This window comes from Dendrobium catenatum, unplaced genomic scaffold (assembly GCF_001605985.2).
Source record: "Dendrobium catenatum unplaced genomic scaffold, ASM160598v2 fragScaff_scaffold_1056, whole genome shotgun sequence".
In the NCBI taxonomy this organism is placed as follows: domain Eukaryota; kingdom Viridiplantae; phylum Streptophyta; class Magnoliopsida; order Asparagales; family Orchidaceae; genus Dendrobium; species Dendrobium catenatum.
Window position 1 is genome coordinate 4,565,157 of NW_021319518.1, and position 15,805 is coordinate 4,580,961.

General features: G+C 38.6%; 1 protein-coding gene across 2 annotated transcripts in view; it reads left to right on the plus strand.

Moving 5' to 3' along the window:
• Positions 1-246: 246 nt before the first annotated feature.
• LOC110108776 (serine/arginine-rich splicing factor RSZ21A) overlaps positions 247-15,805 on the plus strand; it is a 23,341-nt gene continuing 7,782 nt past the window's right edge. The window contains exons 1-3 of one of the 2 annotated variants that reach the window (XM_020839558.2): positions 247-390; positions 8,202-8,310; positions 10,223-10,311. In XM_020839558.2, coding sequence (XP_020695217.1) covers positions 8,219-8,310; positions 10,223-10,311 — 181 coding nt within the window. In that variant the 5' untranslated portion in view covers positions 247-390; positions 8,202-8,218. Of the gene's footprint in view, positions 391-8,201; positions 8,311-10,222; positions 10,312-12,155; positions 13,196-15,805 lie in introns of those variants that run through there. The other variant, XM_020839560.2, reaches the window with a different exon arrangement.

Below are 15,805 nucleotides of genomic sequence, written 5' to 3' on the forward strand. Positions count from 1 at the left end.
TTTTTATTTTTTCGAGTGGCTGTCCTAAAGGTGAATCAGCCCATGCTCACTATGACTATTAAAAATTTGAGAGTGTGCGGGTCCATTACTGCAAAATACACAATATAAATTTTAAATTACAAAGTTCATCCATAATTTTGAATTATTACTAAAATTTAAGCGACCTTTCACCTTCAACTGAGTTAACCCCATGCGGTGGACTCGGATTTCCGCGAAGCTTAAATCCTCCAATGCCGCGGAAAGAAGATTTCTCTGCATTCTAATTTTGCGCGCGCCGGTGTCCATCTAAAATTATAGCGCTTCTTGTTGCGAAACGATCAGAAACCTAAGCTATTTTGCTGGCAGCAGGAAGCCAGTGTCCATCTATCGGCCGGTGTAGATCCTTTCTAGGTGAGCTAACGTTCTTGGATTCGAACTCCTCCTCTGCTTCTTGTCTGCATTTTTTTTTTGGTAATGAGTCCTTGTATTCTCATTTCCAATGGATTTGCGGTTTCACGTCCCCTCTCCGTCGTCAAGTTACCCTCACAGGCATCCTTAGTCCTTACACATATTAAACACATTGGTAGTTTTTAAGATTAAAAATCAGTTTTCAGGATGGCCGGATTAGCAGGATTTCATAAATTGAATTTGACAAATCTAGGCGACAAGGCTAAACATCCAAACATCCCCATAGTATATTTGTCGACGTTTGTTTTTCTTGTGAAGGAGATCGCTGGACTTGCTTGCGGAGAAATGCAATTAAGCGTTTTTAAAGATCTTTGTGGCGATCACCTATTTGAAAATTGCTGCTCAGACGCAGATACAGCATTTGATATGAACGATTCTAGTTGAATGAATTTATTTATTTTTGCCATTTTCATTAAAAAAATGCTGGGAATTTGGAATTCCCATGGGCTGAAAACTGGGGGGATTGGTTTGCGTCTTTGAACCCTTGTTTAACTATGCCGTTCATAGTAGAAAGCAGCTTATGATAATTCGGGTTCAACGATTATTATTGATCAGTACAATTAGTAATATGTGGAATGTACTCTAGCATTAAAGCTTGGCATGGTGAACAGCTGTGCTAAAATGTTGTACCAACACTCACAAGAACTTAGTTATTGTTGAAGACAATCGTTACCTGCAGCAAACGTTAGGAGGAAAACTATTATAAGACAATTTCTGTACACACTAGGTATTTTTACGAACTGTATTAAAGGGTGTGAGTAATATATATATATATATATATATAACAATTTCTGTACACTTTATAGAGTCGGTTGAAGGCGGATTGTTGAGATGCAGCGATCTGTTGATGATGAAGGGTCTTGATGAATCAAAGGGGAGGTGGCTGTTATACTACAGAGAAGATGGAATTGTAGAAAAGATGACTGCGTATTTATCAGGATGGTTGTTGATAAGCATAACACTTATCACTACCCGTCAAATTGACGATCCAAGAATTGGATAGTAAATTTGCCTCCTAGGTGCTTAAATCAAGGGGTAGAAAGAGGTTTGATGAGGATGTATGCTAGTTGATCCTTGGAATTGATATGTAGAATTGTAATTTATTGGAACAGATGTGTTCTCGGATTAAGTGTTAATCTATCTCGAAGTGTCTATAACGGGCATGAAAAACTAAATTGCTTTCTAATGTTGTTGCAGAAGTATTTTCATATTGAAGTGATGTGTTGTTGGAACTATGATTTTGAAATTTTGTAATAAACGATGAAGCCATATGATGTCAGATGCAATTGAAGTAAGAGCTCAATATTCTTCTTCAATCAAAGATTTTGCTATGGTTGGATTCTTTTTAACATTCCAAGAGACAAGAGCTTGTTCGAGGAATGTATAGTAGCCTGCCATTGACTTTTTATCTATTGGCTTGGTTGCCCGGTTGGTGCCTGAGTAGGAATGCAGAGTTAAATAACCTTTGGTGATTGGCAAACCAAGATGAGTTCTTCCTTTGATATAGCAAAGAAGGCGTTTTAGTTGTTAATAATGTTTATTTAGTGACCTATGCATAAAATAACATAATTGATTTATGGTGAAGATAATATTCTGATGAGTGCTTATCAAATAATGCAGTGATCCTGTGATTTACCAAGATTTCAAAGGATTGGTTGCCATATGAACTAGAGGATGCTTTAGGGACATGGGGAGAGGGCTAGTTTGCAGTTAGCTAGTTTAGATCTCTATAAAAGTGCCGGGGAAGTAAACCACACATCGAATATAAACAAAAAGAGAAAATGCAATGAAAAGAAAGAACACTACGATTTAATGTGGGAAAATACAAAACTTGGAAAAATTATGGAGCCACACCACATAAAAAATTCACTATGAAAATTTGAGAGAAATAGTATAGATCTCTCTTCTCTTTCACTCTCTCATTGTCTCCCTTCACCCTTAGACCATTCTCTTACAAGAACTAACAAATAGATACATAATAAAACCATCAAGGGATGCAACCTTTCATGAAAATCTAGAAAAAAATTGCCAGCCTGTCTCTCAGTGCCACGACACCAGGTTAGGGAGCTCTATTGTGCTCCACTCTCTATCTCCAAACTGTCTGGCAGCGCCGCAGTGCTGGAGTTTTGAGCGCTACGACACTCCACTCTCTATCTGCCTTCAACTAAATAATACAACACTGCAATGCTTGGGTGCACAATACTGTATGGTTGTACATAGAAAATTTTTGCACTTGAACTGAAGCAGGGGGAGAACACCCTATAATCTCTCCAATGAGCTTGACCAATGGAATTGAGATCCAAGACAACAATACAATCTGATTGATTGACACAATCAGATTCCACACAAAACTAACAAAATTTATTTAGTATATTGGAATTGATGTAGGAAGTAGCCAAATTTGGTGCAATTAACTTGAATGCCAAGAAAGAAGGAGATAGTATCAATCTCTTTTGGTTAGAATTGGGTTTGTAACTCAATGGTGAGTGTGGAAATTGCTAATGGATGGTTTTCGGTAATGAGTATATCATCGACATAGATAAGATAAATAATTTGTGTTTGGAGTAAATTAGCAATGAGGGACCAAAATTGTTAAACCTGAAGCTTTTACTTATAAGACAATTAGAGAATGTGATGAACCAATATATTTATTGTCTATTTCAATCCATAGATGGATTTATGTAGATGGAATACATGTGTTGCTCTATGTAAACTACCTCATGAAGTTTTCCATATAGAAAGGCATTAGAGACATTCAATTGAAGAACGAACCAATTATGATGCGAAGCGATGGTGAGAAATATACATATGGTTGGCATCTTTGTAAGAGGTTCAAATCTTTCAAAATAGTCAATGCCATATTATTGATTGAAGCCTTGGGAAACCAGATGAGCTTTGTATCGATCCACCGAGCCATCAAGTTTGAGTTCAGTTTTTTATGTCCATCGACATCCCAATACCTATTGATGCATGGATGGTGGAACGAGTGAATATGTTCCTTATTGCAGCAAGGCTAGAAATTTGTTAGAAATGGCAAGATGTCTTTCTCAAAATTTGGTAGCCTGAGTATAGCAGGTGGGGGTGGAAGTGGACTGAAGATTGATATGAAGTTTACATATTTATTTGGGCTTTAGATTTTCTATTTTTAGCGTAGTTTGCATAGAATGAAGATTAACATTTTGATGAGAAGTGAATGGCTGCTGAGTGGTGGAGGCTTGCGGGCTTGTGACATTGAAGGGATTGGGAATGTGGAGTGATAAGTGAAGGAGGGAAGGAATAGATGGATAGGTTGTTGAAGCGGAGTCGGGTGTAGGAGTGTGAGAGGAGAAGGTGTATTTGAAGTGGAATTGAACTTGGAATTCAAAATTGTTTGGTAAAGATATGTGTTCATTTACAACAACATGAAGGAAAATAATTATTCTTCCTGTAAGAGGACTATAACAACGTTATCCTTTGTGAAGAGTAATCAATGAATATAGATTCTCTAGAGCTTGGTGAGAGTTATTTGTGGTTAGTGGTTGAAGCCAAGGAAAACATAGGCTGAATGCTTTGAGGTGATCATGGTTGGGAATTTTTTTATGCAGGAGCTAATGTAGAGGTTTTACTTTGATGGTTTTGGAAGGTAGCCGGTTGATAAAATAATTGGCAGTGAGAATAGCGTTTGTCAGAAATTGAAGTGGTAGATGCTTTGCATGGAGGAGGCTGCGGGTTATTTTAATTAAATGGTTTTGTTTTTGCTCGGTAATGTTTTGTTTTTGTTTGAGTACATGGACAACTGAGTTGATTAGTAATACCATGTTCCAGTGGATTTTTTTGTAGGATATGAATGTTGTATTCACCTCCACCAGCAGATTGAATAATTTTTAGCCATGAGGGAAAATTTAATAAATTTTTTATGAGTCGTTGCTTTAGTATGCATAGGAAAGAACCAACAAAACTTGGAGAAATCATTAATGAATAACTCATAGTATTTAAAATTATTGAGAGAAATAATTGGGGAAGGTTCCCAGACATCTTAGTGTATGAATCTAAAGGTTTGGAAGCATGTATTGTTGTTTTAAGAAAAGATAATTTACATGACATGCAGTGAAAATAACTAAAAGGAATATATTAGGACCTTTGTTGCTTTGCAATAGCAATTAGAAACCAGTACTAAATTGTGGGGATGTCGGAGACGGATGTGCCATAGAGAGGAGCTGGATTGGACATGTAGAGCTTTTGGTGTAGGATGGAGGCTGTGAGAGGGGACGTTATAGAGACTTTTATTGTTGTGGCCTTGAAGAATGACCTGGTTGGTCCAAAGATCCTTGATTATGAATCTAGTAGCATCAAAGGAAACAGAACATTGATTATCATATTTCAATTTGTTAATGGAAAGAAGATTATGTGAGATGGAGGGAACATGTAAAAGGTTATGGAGTACGATCTTATGGTTAGAAGTAGGGGTTGGTAGTAGACCTTGTCCACTGTTGTTGATAGGCAAATATGCTCCATTCTTCACTATGACTGTGTCTAATCTATATATAGCGTTGGATTCTGAATTTGTTGCAGATCCAAGATTAGATATGCTGAATCACTCGTGTTGAAGTGTCAATCTCTATTGTTTGGTTGCAGTTGTGTGAAGAGTCTAGTAACAGCAGCTGTAGAAGGGGAATTGTATTGTAGATCACACCTATGCCAACAGGTGATTGTAGTGTGCCCAATTTTACCGTATATTTGACAATTAGGTCATTTTGTTGAGTTGTTTCTCCCACCTCTGTATGATGATCCAACTCCCTGTTGATTAGAGAATTGATAATTCTAGCCGCGATCTCGTCCATGGTAATTGTTTTGATTGTGTGTGGCTAAAAGAACTATTGGGGTATACTTTCATTTTGGCAAGGATGCAATTTTGGACAGAGAGAGTATTAATAGATGAATTGATGGAATCGTCCATAGAAAAGTTTAGAAGAACGAGAAGAAGAACTAGCTTGTTGGTAGGCTAAGGCTCTAGTACCATGAAGACAAAACGTAACCTGTAGCATTTGTAGTGAAACATATAGCTATAAATAAAACTATATTTCACTAGGTATTTTCATACACTCTATTGCAGGATTTAAGTTGTATATATATGTGGCTAGGTAGACAATTTTTGTATACATTACAGAGATTGTTGAAGGCGGATGGCTGAGATGCAGCAATCTATTGATGATAAAGTGATGCAACTTAAGTTTCTAAATATCTTATGGAGAACACTTAGGAAAGCAATTAGAGAATCTATTCCTTTCAGTAAAACATGAACATCCACATATAAAACTAAAAGTAGAAACAAGTTCTAGAAAGCAGCATATAAAATCCGTAAACTTAAATAAATGACAACATGACTACCCTCAGAACAATCAACAAGCGGTCACCTCATATGCAAAGCTCTAAATCTAAAGGATAGGTGCTCAAAAGATAGATCTAACCCGGAATCTACCACTGAACCGATCCAGAACAAATCCATACTCCTCTAGCAAATTCCAACCAACACGTGGCAGCACACACCACCAAGCTCACAAGAGATGAAGGATACAAATGGGGTAGGAACCGTGGATAGAGAAGAAGAGGTAGAAGACCGAGACGAAGTAATAGAGGGGAAGGAGAAAGGGGGCTAGCTCGCAAGCTAGAAAAACCTACAGGTTTGTATGCAAATTATTTACAAAAACTGCCACAAACAGCCCCATTTATTGGGGAAAAAAGGGAAAAAAAAAACAATCAATACATGTAGTTGATTCACCTCCCAAACAACCAATAGGAATACCTAGAAAACTTTTGGGAATTAAAATCGGCATGAGGAATGCCAATAGGCCGGCTCTGCCTACATCATAAAGGAACTTGAATTAGAGGAGAGGTGGTTGTTGCACCGCAGAGTTGGTAGAATTTTAGTATAACAGAAAAGATGGCTGCATACTTATCAAGTTAGTTGCATATCAACCTAGTACTTATCAAATTTAATCTTTATAAAGCTTCAAAACTGTTCTTCGTTTCCGTTGGCTTCTGCCGCATCTTTTTTTACAAGTTTATAATAAAGTATGGATTTACCATATTTCATTTCTTTTTTATTTTCTATTATCTTAATCTGAGCAATGATACTACTTCATTTGCCACCCTCAGTATCCTCCTGGCTTGACTATTAACCTCATAATTGTAGGTTTTTAGGTCAACTTCTAGGTTGTGCTATTGTGCTCCATTGAAAATAAGGTGGTTCTGCGCTTTGGGAAGCAAATTTCATCACATTTGTCAGCACCTCAAACCAACTACGTAACATTTAGGATTACTTTAGATGATGAAAGAAAGGAATACTAGAAAAAAAAGATGTGAGAGATTTGTTAGTCTGTGGAATCTGATTGTGTCGATCAATTGGATTATACTGTTTCCTTTGACCTCAAGTCAATTTCTCGTGCTCATTGGGGGTGCAGGGTCCTCCCCCTGCTTGGGTTCGGGTGCTTTGCACTAGAATTTTTTTCGTACGTCTGACATTGCAAAGTTTGCTGGGAGAAAAGACAGAGAGCGGAGCGTTGCAACGCTCTAAGTTCATAGCCACAACGCTCTAAATTTAGCACCATAGCGTTGTCTAGTAGACTAGAGACGCGTTGGGCTTCAAGGTGGACTTAACTTTTTTTTTTTTTTTATCGTTTTTCTCAAGGGTGGCGTCCCTTGATGGTATATACACGCTTTTCTCTTTTGTTTAGTGTGTGAGAACGGTAAGTGAGAAGAAAAGCAATGAGAGAGTGAGAGAGAAGAGAGATCTATACTTATTTTTTCAAATTTTCATAGTGGATATCTAATGTGGTGCGGTTCCGTGGTTTTTTCCCCATTTCAGTTTTTCCACGTTAAATTTTGGTTTCCTTTACTTTCCGCTGCATTTTTTTTTGGTTTATTTCATTGCATGGTTTACTTCCACATCCCCAACAAAATTATGGTTTGTTGAGAAGGCTAAGTAAAAGGAATGTTAAACTTAGGGACCAATCACAAAGGATTCTTTTTTTGCTCTCCTCGGTGCATGAATTTCATTCCTTTTCTCTTTTTGATCAATTTAAGATATGGATATGAAGAACAAAAAGTTCTCATTGACTATTTTCCCTATATATGTGCGGCCTGAGAACCTTTAGCTGCACTCTATCATTTTTATCTAACTGTCGTCACCCCTTTTCAGTCCTTGCCTCATTGGTTTCTTAAGTTCATACTTTGCTTGCAATCTTTGGCCATGCGAAGGCTTTGTTTGTAACTATCTGGATGATTGAAGTCCCTACTCAACTGCAGAGCTAACTTTTTCATCTTTACAAAGTTGTGTTGGGTTTTTTCTTTTTGGGCTATCACTGAGATTAGATGGTCGAGATGTCCTCACAACTAGTGTCCTGGATTGTGGTTTACATTTCACATTCAGTTAGTGTTATGGATCAACTTGGTATTGGTTTTCAATTGAGGGCTCCATCCTTAAAAACTTTATTGTTGAAGTTATTATAGCTGTAGCATCATTTCAAGAACCTTTTAGCGTTGAACTTCATAAACTTTTGCTTTTTTTTGTGGATGTCTTTTTTTTTTCCCATTGTAAAATTTATTGATTAAAATTCCCACAGTATTTTTTAAATTGATATTGAGAAATTTCTGAAAAATAATCCCACTTCAGTATTTTGATAAACCATATTGGTAAGTAATTGATAACATTTACCAAATGCACAGGCTTTCAATATTTCATTTCATTATGCTGCTTATTTTGTTCTTCTCGATAGGTTGATATCCATATATCATGATGTCCCGAGTTTACGTTGGTAACTTGCAACCATATATTGCGGAGAAGGACTTGGAAACTGTGTTTCAAGTTTTTGGAGTGCTGCGGAGGTAATCTTTGAGAAAGTTAGCATACTTTCATTAAAGTAATCCTTGATCTTGCAGAACGTAAAAATTGATTTTATACAATTACAGATGATCCTGGAGTTAGTGTTATGCTAATTTCATTCTGGTCTAGTAAAATAAAAAGAATTTATCCTTTTGTTTAATTTCGTATGTTAGTACAGATGCATTAGAGAAAAGCTTTGTTTATCTTTAGAAGATAGAGTTTTTCAATCTCTAGTATCCGTTTGTTTGTGCGCCTTAGACATTGCGAAGGAAAGGGAGCTTATTACGTTTAATGACTCTTTGCATATTATGTCAGAGTCTCGAATATTAAAGTTTGATTTATTATTATGATATTGAAGAGCTAAGAACTCATGGTTGGTTGTGATAAAATCTGCGGTCCTTTTCGTAACATGAGTTTTGGAGTATTGCTCTTTTTTTAATTACAAAATTAATATCACGAAGATAAATATCTAGAATAATATTTATCCATTGTCCACCAGCACTTTAAATCTCCCTACATTCAGAGGTGTCAGCTAAGTTGATATTTATTTAGAGATCTTGCTAAAAAAAAAAGCTATAACGCTATAGTTTAGGGGTGTTAATTTCGGGTCACTGGTCGGGTTTGGGTCTAACCTCGAACTGACCCGATACTATTCGGGTCAACCCAAACCCGACCCGTTTTTGCAAACGGGTCGGTTTTCTGGACTCGAACCCGACCCGCTTCGGGTCCGTGTCAACCTGACACAACCCAAATGACCTGGGGCTGACCAAGAATTATTAGTTTTCGGGTTAAAATCGGGGTTTCAGGTCAAAAACGGATTGAAAACTGGTCAATCTTTAGTTTTCGGGTCATAACGGGTTTCCGGGTAAAAAACGGGTCGATTTCGGGTCAAAGGGTTAACTCGAACCCGACACGATTTTTGAAACGGATCGAATTGTTAAACCCGAACCCTACTTGTTTCGGGTCCGAGTTGACCCTAACCCGGAATTTTCGGGTTGGGTTCGAGTCAGGTTTTCAGGTTGTGTCAAATATTGACACCCCTATATAAGTTGATACTTAAGGAATTTATTTTTAAAATTTCTTTTAATTTTTTAGTTATCATATTTTTAATAATATGGATGATACTAAACTTTCAATTCAAATACAAGCATTTATTATAACAAATATAGTCAAGTGCCCTGCCAATGCAATTGATTATCATCATCAAGTTGTCCATTTCCACTTTTTCTTCATATTACTATTGCAATCCATTGTTAAGCAGTTTATGCTTTTTATGTGGAAATAGTGGTTGTGATATACCTATATAAATGACACGATTTGCCATATAAATGTTAGATTTAAATATGATATTAGGGATATGCATGCTGCAGTACGCTCGCTGTGGTTTATGCAATTATGCATTCTTTTACGTGGTCTTATGCTTGTTAGCTAACAAACATTGAAATTTTAAGAATAGGAAAGCATTTTAAATTAAATGATGCATGTATCTATTATTATACCTGTACTGTTTATGAAAGAATGTAGAGGTGGTAATCATGAAAAAATATGTCTAGTAGTATATAACACTTATACAAGGGCTGTTATTATTGGATCCTTGATGTGATTACATGTATTCTGGCTCTGGTGTTCTGATATTCCTTACAATGTTGTATCAATATTAGATTGTGCAAAGAACAGCAACGCATATGAGCACATTGTAATAAATGAAGGTTCTTCTTTATGGAATAGTTTGTTTTCATATGAAATGTATGTTTGGTAAAATTTTGAATGATTTGAATTAAGATAAGCTGATTACTTTTGTCTTTGAGTAAGCACATTAATTGAAAGCTGATTTTGATTGATAGTAGTCAGTCATTTTTAACTTTTTTGACAGTATACTGCAATTGATTGACATATTTTTTGGTACATACACAGTGTTTGGGTTTCTCGAAGGCGTCCTGCATATGCTTTTGTTGAATTTGATGATCGTAGAGATGCTTTAGAGGCTATTGAAGAACTAGATGGTATGCTTATTGCACCGTTCAATGGAATATTGTTGTTGCATTTGATTACTTTCCCCGTTTACATGGAGATAACCCAGTGATGTACAATTTAACAATATAAGTTAATTCCATTTCTTGAAATTGTATTTTTTCCAATAAGTTAATTCTATTTCAGGCATTTATGTATCCCAAACTTTATTATGTACTTTTATGATGTTATGGGAGAGTTGTCAGCAAGCTAATGAATTTGCAGCTAATTGTGTTAAATGTAGCTACGTCAACATTTATTCAGTCTTTGTTAGAGGAAGAGTATGCATACTTTAGTACTAGGGAACTTGCTGATATCGGCCATGCCATGATTGAAACTAGCATCTAAATTGGATGTAAGGTTGGGGCGCTTGTTGGTTTATGTTAACATTGTTTAATCCACGAGGCCATCATTTTACCTGAGTCCCCTTTTCTTCCATTGCTGATAAACTAAGTTATCTGAAACTAGAGACTTTATGTAATAACTAATAGTTTTTTTATTGACCATCTTTTGTGATTGATGCTCTTAGGTTAGGATTGATAAAGAAAAATAACTTAAAACTTTTGAAATTTGTGAATATTCTTTCCAAAGGAATGTTTTTTGAATGGATATTGGATATTTTTTGACTCGCCTTTTTTAAAAAAATTTAAAATGCTTTTATTTCGGTACAGAAACACGTATTTGTGCTGTTAAATTCACCCTCCCTATTATATGTTTCCATGGGTGCTTTATGAATTTAAAATGAGGTATTTTTATTTTCAGGTTTTATAATGCTTGAAATAGAATGAAGTAGAATTCACAGATGCATATTGAATTATTAGTTTGTCATTTTGTTGTCCTTTTGAATGCTATGAGTGTGCTTTCTTGTCAGATAGTTGTGTTTGAAGAAGCATACTTTCATATATCTGACTGTTTCTTCCTTTATTAATTTTGTTCTACCTTAACCATCATCATTATCTCAGCATCATCACCAGATATATTTCAACTATTTTTTATTGGCTCCATTTATTCATGATGAGTGTTTCATGAGATGTTGAAATGAAGGCATCAGTATGCAAAAAAATGAAGTAGTGCGAAAATGAAATAAATTAAAGATAAAAAAGGTGTGCCTGAGCTGAACACTCCCTTAAAAAATTGGAAGTCTTAGGTCGTGCTACCTGACTAATCTAAAAGATTGGAGGAGGCTAAGCTTGAAAAGGACAATCGACTGATAAGATGTCTCGTGTAACAAGCTTCGAAGCTCCTCAATTGTGGTCGAAATCCCTCGAAGGTCATCTGCTTGCAAGACATATTGCACCAATGTGATCTAGTAATTGAATTTATCGAAGAAGAGCTGCTTGTGCGAGGCTCGATCAAGCAACGATAAGTACGACATTGCGCAAAATCACTAGAATGATATTTGATTGCAAAAAGTATTTCTATGCTATATCTAGAACAATAAGTATCTAAGAGGAATCCCTCGTATACGGATCAAGCAACAATAATTGAAAAAAGATGAGCTAAGGTTGTGATGTTGCATGAAATGACGTTGGTTCACGAAATGGATTTTGTGGTCGCCTTTAAAATATCAAAATTATTCAAAATATAAATCTATATTGCCTCGGTCGACACACAAGCCCAAACTCATGCATGTTAAAACACTTAAATTGAGACGCACTAGAGCGATGAATTGAGGGAGAGGACTATTCACATCATTTGATGTGTTTATATATATATCACCAAATCTTATATCCTGCCATCTCCCTGTCTTATCGCTATTGAATACTGCCCGTGTCTTTGTCTTAGTCGCCGATTTAATTAAAAAAAATACATTTATATACTAAATTATCCTCTCTCATTTCACTCAACTTGGACTCTCGGCCTCAACTCTCTCCCCTCTTCTTGCACATGACACGAACTCAGTCACACGAAACACCGACTCTTGCTGCTTCTCTCACGCCGTTCCATACCCAACTTGCCTAGCTGCCTAACAACACCTCACCTGAGCTCTCCCATCTCCTTACCTGCTCCCTCGCACCTGTAAGACCAGCCTACTTCGTCCCTCACACTCTCACAAATCAGCAACCACAACCCTTACAGCTAGGCAATTTCTAGCCGTTAGCCAACAATACCAGTCCAGCCTCCTCTTCCCTCTTCCCTAGCCGCCGTCGAGCTCTTCGCATCCCAGCCAAACCACCACTTGATCTCACTCCTCTCCTCTTCCTGCAGCAGTGCGATTCCCCAACCCCGTCGAACCTGCTCCAACTCCACCAGCCCGTTAATGCATTGCTGCAGTTCCCTACATGAGTTCCCACTCACCCCGTCTCCCTTAGCTTTCTCCTCACAACAACACTCCGCCCTAACACCCAATACCCAAACTTCTGCAGACGACCACACTCCCAACTACCTATTTTGACAGTCCCTTAACGTTCTTCTAAATCATAGCCCAAAGCTGCCGCCGGCCACCACACCTCTTGCAGCCTTCCAACAAACTAACCTCCCGAGCCTTCTCTCTCTCATTCCTCCTTCCTATCCCTCTCTCCCTCTCTAAGGGGCTGTTTGGCAATAAGTACGATTTAGGGGATATTTGGTTGGCTAAAAAAAAGGAATGCAGTGTAAAAAAGAATACTTTGGAGCTGTTTGAATGAGCATAAAATAAATGCAGGTGGATGTTTTATTTTTTTTTTTTCGGTTTGAAGTAAATGAATGTAGTGTAAAGTCCTAAGATGTTGGTCGGCGATGGTGGCTGGATGTGTCCAGTAGTTGTGGTGGTCGGCTGCAGGTGCCGACGACGGGATGGTGGTGGCTGGCTGCTGGTGGCGGATGGTTGCTACCAGGGGTGGGTGGAGGTTATGGGTGGTGACGAACAACGACGAAGGTCAATCAAGCTTGCTTGCGGTATAAACAGCTATTGCTCAAAATTGGGCGAGTTTAGTTTGCCTAAAAAACGAATTAAAATGGTTTACTCTTCATTTACTTTACTTTGCATTCCTTTTTATTTTAGCCAAACTCCAATATTTTAAAAACCCTGACATTTAGAATATTTTACACTTATTTGACTTTCAAACTTAAGGGATGTTTGGTTGGGAGAGTAAACAGTGTGTAAAGTAAATCAAATATGCGTATTTGAGCTTTTTCCCTGTTTGGTTTGACACGGAGGAAAGTAAAATTAAATCCTAAAGTATTCTAAACCCTTCGTTGTAGTTCATTTTGCGCGTAAAAGAAACCCGCCCGTTTTGAGAGAAAAAGGAAATCACACAATGTTTTAATTGTCATTTCGTCCTTCTGTGGCGGGAACATCATCGTTTCTTCCTCCACGAAAGCTTTTCATCTTCTCTATTTCGCCATGGCTCAAACTTCGGTGCTTTGCTTGAGGACTGCAAAATCGAACGAGAGAGACAAAGGGAGAGCAGAGGTTGGGTATGCTAACGGGGAAGATACTACAGACTCTGATGAAAAGAATGATGAGCCTAATGAAACGGTCTCCTGATCTTGTGGCAGCAGCTTCTCTTGCAGAAATCCCTCCACAACTCCGACGGCAGATCCCCGGTGGGATGGAAAGCTGCCGCCTTTGTCGACATCGCAAAGGAACATGAAGAGAAGATGCTCGAGGGATCCTTTATGTAGTAGAGGTCTGATAAGAAACACTTGGATTTCCAAGTGTTTCTCACCAAAACCAAGTAGATCCAAGGGAAAACTGCTGTCTACAGCAGAAAAACAGCAAAAAACAGTAGAAAAATAGGGAAAAACTGTAGAAGTTATGGAGAAAAGACTTGTATTTTACTAGTAGATGCAACAAATAGCAAAGATACAAGGATCCTCTATTCGAGAGGAGGATCGCACTCTCCCAATCTCTAGATTTCGATCTAGAGCCCTCACTATCCAAGAAGACAAAAGAAACTCTCACCAAGCATGACATCCCTAATTCCCCTCTTTTCTCCCTACTTAATGCATACAATTCAAATTAATACAAAATGACCTAATTACCCTTGTTTCCCCTCCTTTTGGCTCCAAGAATCAATTCAAATTTCAAGTGGACCCCACCCCTTCTCCTCTGCTTGTTTCCGCCGGCTCCTCCTGGAGTAAACGAGATGAGCCGGCCCAAGAGGTTGGGCCGGCTGGACCGGTTCTCCTTGGACCGGTCTAACATTACCGCCCTCCCAAAGAATCACCTTGTCCTCAAGGTGAAAATCAGGAAACTGCTGTTTCGCCGTCTCGTATGGCTCTCATGTGGCCTCGTAGTCTGGGGCCGCTCCGCCTAATCTTCACATCCCTTTCCCCCTTCTCGTTGATGCGCACTCCTTCTACCGCTAGAGACTCCAATGTCACTTCCATGTCCTCCCTCAATTGGCTGGGCAGCTCTGGGCTCACTGCATGCTCCCCCACCACTCGCCTCAACTGTGATACATGAAAAACGGGGTGTATTCTGGCTGTTGGAGGGAGCCTCAATCTACAGGGCTACAGGCCACCTCTCCAATTCTCTCCTCCACTTCAAAAGGGCCAAAATACCTTGCTGCAAGCTTCTCATTTCTTCTTTGGGCCATAGTCCTTTGTCGGTATGGTCGGAGCTTCAAGTAGACCCTGTCCCCAACTGCAAATTGTATATCTCTCCTTTTGCCGTCCGCCCGCTTCTTCATAAGTTGCTGGGCTCTAAGTAAATGCTTCTTGAGTTCTTCCAACACCTGATCTCTTTCCTTCAAATGCTGATCCACTGCAGATACAGGAGTACTACCATGACTGTAGTGTACAAAATGTGGAGGGTCCCTCCCATATAACACCTTAAAAGGTGTTATCTTGGTAGCTGAGTGAAAGGAGATATTGTATCAGTATTCTGCCCAAGCTAGCCATTTGGCCCACTGCTTTGGTGTTTCAGACACAAAACACCTCAAGTATGTCTCCAAGCTCCTATTCACCACCTCCGTCTGCCCATCAGTCTGTGGATGGTAGGCTGTGCTCCTCTTCAATACTGTTCCCTGCATCCTAAATAGCTCCCTCCAAAAATGGCTCAGGAACACCTTGTCCCTATCAGAAATAATGGATTCTGGTACCCTATGCAGGCGGACTATCTCCCACACAAAAGCTGCTGCTACAGACACTGCTGTGTACGGGTGTCTCAAGGGAATGAAATGAGCATATTTGCTCAGCCTGTCGACCACTACAAGTATAACTATGTAGCCTTCTGATTTTGGGAGCCCATCAATGAAATCCATAGTAATCTCCTCCCAAACCTTCTCTGGTAGGGCCAGAGGCTGTAGTAATCCCCCTGGTGCCATCGTCAGGTACTTGCTTCGCTGACAGATATCACACTTCGCCACCATCTCCTCTACATCTTTCCTCATCCCCTTATAGTACAATTCAGCAGCTAACCGACTATAAGTTTTTTGCACTCCTGAATGCCCTCCTATGGCACTCCCATGAAACTCCTGTAGCAGCTGGGGAATGTGGATGGAAGACCTTGGAATCACACTCCTTCCCTGATAGTACAGTCTCTCTCCCACAACTGAGTAG